At 43.7% G+C, this 9,708-nt stretch overlaps 1 protein-coding gene across 2 annotated transcripts in view; it reads right to left on the bottom strand.

Annotated features, from left to right (window-relative positions):
* Positions 1-405: 405 nt before the first annotated feature.
* The window catches only part of LOC115141680 (tyrosine-protein kinase BAZ1B-like), a 29,928-nt gene continuing 20,625 nt past the window's right edge, over positions 406-9,708 (bottom strand). For both annotated transcript variants that reach the window (XM_029680768.2, XM_029680769.2), the window contains 5 exons: positions 7,797-7,944; positions 7,392-7,510; positions 4,068-4,201; positions 3,381-3,487; positions 406-3,075 (listed from right to left, as the gene is read on the bottom strand). In XM_029680768.2, coding sequence (XP_029536628.2) covers positions 2,478-3,075; positions 3,381-3,487; positions 4,068-4,201; positions 7,392-7,510; positions 7,797-7,944 — 1,106 coding nt within the window. In that variant the 3' untranslated portion in view covers positions 406-2,477. The remainder of the gene's footprint in view (positions 3,076-3,380; positions 3,488-4,067; positions 4,202-7,391; positions 7,511-7,796; positions 7,945-9,708) is intronic.

The raw sequence follows: 9,708 nt of genomic DNA, 5'->3' as shown, positions 1-9,708 counted from the left end.
AGAGAGTACAGGCCCAATGAGATCGGACCAGAGAGACCGACAGCAGACAGACTGCTGAAGCCCCCACGACAGTGTTCCAGCCGTCACGGCAAGGCAATGAAACCCGAGACAGAGTTTCACTTGACTCCACAAAAGCTTCCTTAATAGGACAGCTTTTCAGGCAAAGTTGTCCCCCCTCAGATGACTGGGAGCAGCTTTAATTCCACAAGGCATCTTCAAACTAATTTCTCCACTAAGCATACATGTACTGGGTTGTAACCACCTTTCACAATGCACAGGACCTTTACCAACATTTACATTTCAGTCATTAAGCAGACAACTTAGAATCAGTGCATTCAACCGAGGAAGGTAAACCAACCACAAAGAATAAAAGACGACAGAAATAAGCAAGACAGTAGAAAGCGATACCATTGTATGATGTTTTATTAAAAAGTAAAGAAAACATAAGTCAGCCTGCGGTCCCATGGCTAACTCCTCCCCACTGGCAATTCTCTATCAGGTTTACCATTGGCAGTGATGGCTGGGGGAATACTATTAACCTCAAAACAAAGGGGAGATCTAAACTTCATACCCATATCCTTAAAAAAAAAAAAAAAAAATAGGGGGGGGGGGGGATTCTTTACATGTGAGCCCCACACCTGTCCAACCAATCCCGACCCCAGTTGCGACGATAAATCTTTTTTTAAAGTGTAAAATACTTTTTTAGTTCCTCCGGAAAGAAAGAAAGTATTTACAACAGGAGTTTTACTGAGGAGGGCTGTCACTTTTGCAATTCTTTAGATCTGCTCTTCCATCTAAATATTCAATGTAATTGAACAGCCAAAAATTACATTTCAATCATTTCAGACACAGAATTCGAGTAGTACAAAAAAAAAAAAAAGCTTTTTAAAACTGCCCAAATGATAAGTACCAAATTAAAAATGAGATCATAGGCTTGACGATTCAATAACAGTAGTGTTGGAAAAGCACTAACATACTGCATAGAACTGCACATACAGGACAGGTCATAGTCAAGACATCTGCATTGTATGACCACCTAACCGGTGTTCTGTAAATAGATACCCCAACACCCCATCTGAGAATTACTCCCAAGGACCATAGTGCTCTCCAAGGTTCGATTATGGTACAGGGTACACACACTAGCGAGGGAGAAGTTTTTTTTTAACACCTACTCCACAGTAGAATGTGCATGAGGTTGTTGAAGGAAAGGATATGAACAAGACAAGAGGTTCTCAAGGGACCATGACTTGCACTATGCTGGTTAAAAGTGCAGGAGTATAGCACCACCTGGTGCTAATGAATGGAAACATACACAATAAGGAGTTTGAAGCAATGGTAATAACCTGAAGGATTTGAACCGAACAATCCGGCTCATGGTCCACGAACCCTCCTCCACACACAGATCGCCAACATCGGACTAGAACCTAACCAGACCTTGTATTGATGACACGGCATAAAGATGACCGCTTGACAAATCTTTGAGGAAGGAAGTGGTTATCGCTCGCAAGTATTTCATACACTTCCTTTCAATCAATTCGGCCAAAATGTGCAACAAAACAAATCATGAGAATCCCATTTTCAAGTCAACAAAACACATTTCCATGCATTTAGACCATGGCTATGCTTGGATTTGTGGTTTAAAATAATAAATGCCTATAATGACAGTAGAGCCCTACCACAAAAGGCAGCCCTAATTTTACAGGGAGAGAACTACAGGGCGAAGTTTAAGGGAAATTATCTACTGAATTTGAGGACATTCTGGAGGTGAAAGGTCGGGTAAAGCGGTGGACCAGGAATGAGACACTGCAACAAGAACAGAGTCCTCTGGAGAAAGAGGGGGTTAAAATGTACCGTTGTTTTTACAATAGGTCTTTTCATTGTCAACACAGGAAACTGAATTGCATACGTAAAAACCTGGATTATCTGTATGGTTCAAATGTTTAGGCAGAATGATGGCTAAGCCGTTGGTGGAAGGAAGAATTCAGACATACACACCAAGGGATTTGGTGCCTTCGCACGGCTGGGTTGCCCAAAAGCCAGTGTTTAGTCACGTTAAAAAGCAAAACCAGAGAATGAGGACTGTACATCGACATAAATTAGTTATTTCCTGGACAACGGTTAACAGCCCATCCCTCACAGTGCAAGCCGCACAGAAGCTAAATTACAACTTTAAACCTGGGAGGATGACCAAAATGTAAGGGGTGGGGGGGATAAATTAAAATTCTCAAAGAGCTCTGACAAATCCTCTCGTCTTAGATGTAAATGTCTGTTTGAAAAAAAGTCACCAAATATTAAATCGCATTACAAATATAAATCAGTTTCTTTTTTTACTCAAAAATATTAACATAAAACCAAAAACACAAAAAACTCCATCTGAGAAGTTGAGTCCCATTTCCTCAGAATTGGGAGGGGTGTTCTGTTTTCATTTTAGGGGCAGAAATTTGAAAAGACAAACACAAGAAGCACCCTGGACTTCATTATGAACGTTTTTGCAGCTTGGAATGTCGGTGGCTGGCCCCGTTCTCCTCGTCACTATCCCCACCGTCGCCCCCCCGCTGCCTAGTTCTCCGGTTGCCGCCCTCCCCGCCATCACTCTCTTGCTCTCGGTAGTCTCTCCGGCTGGATGTGGTCGCCGCCCGCTTGCTCTTCCTGCTGCCCTCTTCCTCGCTCTCCTCCTCTTCCTTTCTCCTCTGCTCCACCACTACTTTCCTGGGCCGACCCACCTTGCCTTTCCCATTCTGCATCTTCCGAACCTTGGGCGTCTCCTCTTCCTCCTCGTCCTGAGGGGTCCGACTGACCCTCTTCCTCTGGCGCCGGCGCAAGTAGCCGAGGCCGGGTAGCAGCTTGTGGAGCAGCTGGGTGAAGCTCTGCTCAGTCTTGGCCATGCAGGAGAGCACCGAGCTGCCCGTCTGGTTGTACTCCTCGGCGTTGGAGAACACCAGCTTGACGTCCTCCAGGAAGTCCTGGGCGTGGCGGTACTGGCCCTCGCTGAACTTGGCCTGCATGGTCTGGAAGTCCATGGGGCTGGAGATGATGTCAAAGTAGTCCTCCGCCTCCTCTACTGACACCGGCTCTCTGGAGCGAGGAGAGAAGACAGGGAGGTTAGGGGTCAGGTCTACCGTCTCAGATCTATATATCTTGATACTATTTCCATGGAATTCACATGAACACTTACACTGAACCTGCATCTAATCAACGGTCTGATATTTATATATATATAGTTAGTGTCAATGTATATTGTTACATTGAGATAGGAGTAAAAGTCCAAAGTTAGTTGTGCCACTCAAGCCATAGCTTAAACACTTTCAGGAGACACTTCCCAGCTTCACAAATGTTTAACTGCATGCCAGTCTAACAGACTAGAAGTGCATCAGTCTCACCTGAATGGCCAACTGTAGCGGAATTTGACCAGTTTCTGCAGGATCTCCTCGCTCCTCTCCAGCTCCAGGGCCTGCCGACGCACACCTGTCTTTGAGCTCCGACACACCTGCAGCAAACCAAACACACCATATTAGTATTGGCAAGGGGTCAAGTTATCTGCATAGAAGCTGGCTTACTAAAGCCAATTTTTTTTGGCACTTTTTTTCTTTACTATTTTTTCCTTCCCAATTTCATGGAATCCAATTGGTATATACAGACTTGTCCCATCGCGGCAACTCCCATACAGAGAGAAGGTCGAGAGCCATGCGTCCATCGAAACACGACCCTGCCAAGCCGCACTGCTTCTTGACACACTGCTCGCTTAAACCCGGAAGCCAGCTGCACCAATGTGTCGGAGGAAACACCATACAACTGGCGACCGAAGTCAGCGTGCATGCGGCGGGCCCACCACAAGGAGTCGCTAGAGAACGATGGGACAAGGACATCCCGGCCGGCCAAACCTTCTCCTAACCCGGACGATGCTGGGCCAATTGTGCACAGCCGCATGGGTCTCCCGGTCACGGGCCGGCTGCGGCACAGCCTGGAATCGAACCCGGGTCTGTATTATAGCCTTAGACCGCTGCACCACCCGGGAGGTCAGACCAAAGTCTTCCTAACCATGAGCCATAGGGTGTGTGTGTTCTCACCAGCTCGTCGATGTCTGCAGGACTGCTAGGGGCGGCCCTCTGTTTGCTGGGTTTACTGGGGGGAGAGTGCTTCTTAGACGCCTTACTGGGCGCCTTCAATGCTTTAGAGTTCTTTGTCTTCTTCCTTGATCTCACTGGGAAGCAGTTAAATATACACCGACACCATCAGAAAAACATTTCAATCAGCCATTTGTTGTACCTGTATGAACTGTAAGAATAGGGGTGAAGCTATAATGACAAGTAAAATGCTAAAACATCCAGATTAAAAATATATATTTTAATAGACATCCTAAAAATATCTCTGGTCGACTAGGCTCATCAACAAGCCCAACTTCTCAGAGGGAGGGAGCTATGTGAAGTCAAGAGACCTCAAAATGCACTGGGCTGAATCCTCCCTCACAGTTTGGTTTGCAATGTTATGTTGCCAGATCTGCAGGGGGGGAAAAAATGACCTGCTACGGCAGCCCTATAACCACCAGTCTTCCAAACCCAATTGTGTGTGGTTACCTTACGTGCAGGCCTAAACTCACAGAGGATCACTCTGCCACATACCGTCAGCCAAGCCGGGGGTGAAAAGCCCACCAGATCAAAAAGGGACGACGACACTCAGACAATGAAGAGGGGAGCGAACGAGCTCAGAATACTGCACCACATTCCTGTCATTCCCATCTTTCTCTGCATCCGTAAAATGTTTGGGCTGTTCAGTTCTCTCTGGTCAGGACAGGAGAAAGTCTGGGCCCTAGTATCTATGTAAAAACCCCTGCTACACTACAGGCCCTTCCCACTCAGGCCCTTTAAGTCTAAACTAACTTGTCCACTCAGGAACATTCTCTGTGTTCTTGGTAAGTGACTCCAGTGAAGATTTGGCCTTGTGTTTTAGGTTAATTAATCTTCCAGTGTCTGGTGGAAAGCAGACTGACCCAGGTTTACCTCTAGGATTTTGCCTGTGATTTATTTTTATTATCCTGAAAAACTCATCCTTAGCAATTGCAATCATACCCATAACATGACGCAGCTACCAATATGCGAAAAATATGGAGTGGTACTCAGTAACATGTTGTATTGGATTTGCCCCAAACATAACTTTTTGTCCTGAATACAAAGTGTTAATTGCTTTGCCATTTAAAAAAAGTATTACTGCCTTGTTACAAACAGGAAGCTTGTTTTGGAATATTTGTATTCTGTACAGGTGTCCTTCTTTTCACTCTGTCAATTAGGTTAGTATTATTGAGTAAATACAATGTTGATACATTTTCAGTTTCTCCTATCACAGCCACTAAACAAACTAACTGTTTTAACGTCACCATTGGCCTCATGGTGACATCCCCGAGGGGCTTCCTTCCTCTACGGCAACAGAGTTAGGAAGGACACCTGTATCTTTGTGGTAACTGGGTGTATTAATACACCATCCAAAGTGTAATTAATAACTTCACCATCCTCAAAGGGATATTCAATGACTACCTTTTTCTTTTTACCTACCTTCCAATAGGTGCCCTTCTTTGAAAGGCATTGGAAACTCTTCCTGGCCTTGGTGGTTGAAATTCACTGCTTGACATGACAGATAATTGTATGTGTGGAGCACAGAGATGCGTTCATAAGAAAAATCCTGTTAAAAACACTACTGTTGAACACAGTGAGTCCATGCAACTTAAGTGATTTAACATTTTTTTTTTAACCCCTGGATGTATTTAGGCTTGCCATAACAAAGGGCTGAACACGTGACTCAAGGCATTTCAGCTTTTCATTTGTAAAAATGTCTAAAAACATGATTCCACTGACATTATAGGGTATTGTGTAGGCCAGTGACAAATCTAAATGTAATCCATTTTAAAATTCAGGCTGTAACCACAAAATGGAAGAAGAGGTGGGAATACTTTCTGAAGGCACTGTACATAAGGTCCCTTGGTCAAGTACTGAATTTCAAGCACAGATTCAACTCATGAAAACTGGCAATGATTGGTAAATGGTTAACAATAACAAACCAGACTTTAAAAGAGCTCTTTAAGCATGGTCAAGTTAATAATTATGCACTGGATTATGTATTAAGCCACCCAGACAAAGATAGTCGTCCTTCTGAGCTGCAGGACAGGAAGAAAACTGCTCAGGGATGTCTCCGTGAGGCAGCAGGTGATTTTAAAACAGTGGTGGCTGAGATGGGAGAAAACTGCTCAGGGATGTCTCCATGAGGCAGCAGGTGATTTTAAAACAGTGGTGGCTGAGATGGGAGAAAACTGCTCAGGGATGTCTCCATTAGGCAGCAGGTGATTTTAAAACAGTGGTGGCTGAGATGGGAGAAAACTGCTCAGGGATGTCTCCATGAGGCAGCAGGTGATTTTAAAACAGTGGTGGCTGAGATGGGAGAAAACTGCTCAGGGATGTCTCCGTGAGGCAGCAGGTGATTTTAAAACAGTGGTGGCTGAGATGGGAGAAAACTGCTCAGGGATGTCTCCATGAGGCAGCAGGTGATTTTAAAACAGTGGTGGCTGAGATGGGAGAAAACTGCTCAGGGATGTCTCCATGAGGCAGCAGGTGATTTTAAAACAGTGGTGGCTGAGATGGGAGAAAACTGCTCAGGGATGTCTCCATGAGGCAGCAGGTGATTTTAAAACAGTGGTGGCTGAGATGGGAGAAAACTGAGGATGGATCAACAACATTGTAGTGATTACATTTCTAATATATTGTTATTTTATTATTATTATTTACTACCATATTTATTATTATAAGTTATAATTTTATTACAATGTATACATTGTTGCTTTGGCAATATTGACACCATTTTCATGCCAATAAAAGCAGCTTGAATTTGACTCCGAAATAATGACCTAAATGACAGAGTGATAAGAAGAATACAAATGTACATAATACAAAAATTCCAAAACATGCGTCCTTTATCATCACACCAAAGGAATACACTGTTTGGCCTAAATTAAAAGCCTCATGGTTGGGGCAAATCCAACACGTCACTAAGTAACTGCCTCATTTTTAAGCATGGTGGTGGTTGCATCATGGTATGTTTGATCTCTGAAAAGACTGGGGAGTTTTTCAGGATAAAAAGAAATGAGATGAGCCAAGACCAGGCAAATCCTAGAGGAAAACCTTCAGTCTGCTTTCCACCAGACAGTGGAAGAGAAATTCACCTTTCAGCAGGACAATAACCTACAACACAAGGTCAAATCTACACTGGAGTTGCTTACCAAGAAGACAGTGAATGTTCCTTAGTGGAAAAGTTAAAGTTTACTTAAATCTACTTCAAAATCTATTGACAAGACTCAGTACTGTTACATTGGGTAAGTAAGGGTCCCTACTGGGCTCAATAATACTCACAGCTGTGGCCCACAGCCTTGTAATCATTATCCTCCTTATCCTCTTCATCAGAGTCCTCAGATTCAGACTCCTCTTCATCCTCAGAATCCTCCTCTTCCTCAGTGTCCTCATTGTAGTTTCTGAAACAAAAAGTAGCCATCAGCATTCTGTTAAAGAGCGTTCATCCAAAAGGCTTTTCTTTACACGCCTTAAGTTTGGAAGAACATTTGAAACTAGGGGCTGATTTGGGGGCTCATCAGTGGAGTCAAAATAATAAAACACGAGTATTTACCTAGTGGCTTCTACAGTACCACCTTTAGATTGAAACAGCTTAATTGTCAAGTTTGACAAAGAACCAGAAAGTTTAGACACAGCTAAGTCTTTAATCCTCCAGTGAGGTGTTGTGTGTTATCGTGTGAAACCTACCTTCCGCGGGAGCAGCGTCTTTGCACGGCGGGCTGGCAGGCGGGACACAGCCACTCCCCCTGGGGGATGCGGTAGAGGGCGGGGCGCAGACAGAACAGGTGGAAGGCCTTGTTGCACTCGTCACACAGGATGAGCTTGTCATCCTCACCTGAAGGAAGGATGGAGAGAGGAGAGAAAATCATCATCATCATCGCAGACTTAGTAAATAGTTTAGGCCTACACTGTCATTAACTCTATACATACATTTTTAATTGTCTGAAGTCACTAAGACCAGCAAAAGTTACATTAAATAAGGAGAAGCCTCTCTGTATGGAGTGTGCGTGCAAAACCTACAACTGAGCAAACAATGTCCGCGCTGCATGCCTCACAGCCCAGGACCCACACCTACAAGGAGTAGTGGATGATACGGGATTGAGCCAAGAAGCTGCCATCACACATCAAAGTTAATTTGGTAGGGCCCAATTTACAATGAGACAGTTGGTCAAACCCCCAGGGATAAGGGCACACCCATTATTTCTACCAAAACAAGGATTCATCATAATCATTTATAACCTATATAAATGTCTCTCATTCCCAAATATTTGTAGTTCAAGATAAAGTTACAAGTCATGTCTAACCTGATATCACTGGGTAGGTTTCCAATACACCATCTCTGCTAATGTAAGATCAGCAACATGGATAGGAGAAAGCAGTGTTGAGATGGATAGGAGAAAGCAGTGTGTTGTCACACATGGCCTTGAGTATTGTACTTCTACTTATAGTAATTATATTACCAATACTTATACAGGGCCTTATACTGTAGTATCGTACTGCTAGTTCACCTGTAGTGTGGCTTTGTGGCAGCATGTGGTACACCTGCACCTGTCTGACACTACTCTGTCCCTGCTCTGGGCTCATCCACCTGCCCTGCCTGGGACTGGGGCTAACCATGTCCCGCAGCACGAGGACAGGAGGCCTCAGCCCTGTCCCTGGAGAGAGTACAGGCTGTTATTGGAAGAGAGAATGGGTTCCAATAACACAACTGGTTAAATCAGGTAATACATTTACTACAGCAAAGATCAACACATGAAGTCAGATGTTTACATACACCGTAGCCAAATACATTTAAACTTTATTTTATAATTTTTTTATTACAATTCCTGACATTTAATACTAGTAAAAATCTCCTGTCTTAGGTCAGTTAGGATCATCACTTTATTTTAATAATGGGAAATGTCAGAACAATAGTAAGATAATGATTTATTTCAGCTTTTATTTCTTTCATCACATACCCACTGGGAACATACACTCAATTAGTATTTGGTAGCGTTGCCTTTAAATTGTTTAATTTGGGTCAAACGTTTCAGGTATCCTTCCACAAGCTTCCCACAATAAGTTGGGTGAATTTTGGCCCATTCCTCCTGACAGAGCTGGTGAAACGGAGCCAGGATTGTAGACCTCTTTGCTCACACACGCTTTTTCAGTTCTGCCCACAAATTTCCTATGGGATTGAGGTCAGGGCTTTGTGTTGGCCTCTACAACATCTTAAGCAATTTTGCCTCAACTTTAGAAGTATGCTTGGTGTCATTGTCCATTTGGAAGACCAATTTATGACCAAGCTTTAACTTGAGATGTTGCTTCAATATATCCACATAATTTTCCTTCCTCATGATGACATCTATTTTATGAAGTGCATCAGTCCCTACGACAGCAAAGCACCCCGACAACATGCTGCCACCGCCGTGCTTCACGGTTGGGATGGTGTTCTTCGGCTTGCAAGCCTAACCCTTTTTCCAACAAACATAACAATGGTCATTATGGCCAAACAGTTCTATTTTTGTTTCATCAGACCAGAGGACATTTCTCCAAAAAGTATGATATTTGTCCCCATGTGCAGTTGCAAAGCCTAGTCTGGCTTTTTTATGGAAGTTTT

This window comes from Oncorhynchus nerka, linkage group LG14, assembly GCF_034236695.1.
Source record: "Oncorhynchus nerka isolate Pitt River linkage group LG14, Oner_Uvic_2.0, whole genome shotgun sequence".
NCBI classification, from domain to species: domain Eukaryota; kingdom Metazoa; phylum Chordata; class Actinopteri; order Salmoniformes; family Salmonidae; genus Oncorhynchus; species Oncorhynchus nerka.
The sequence above is the reverse complement of the archived record's forward strand: the minus strand, read 5'-3'. Positions and strand labels throughout refer to the sequence as shown.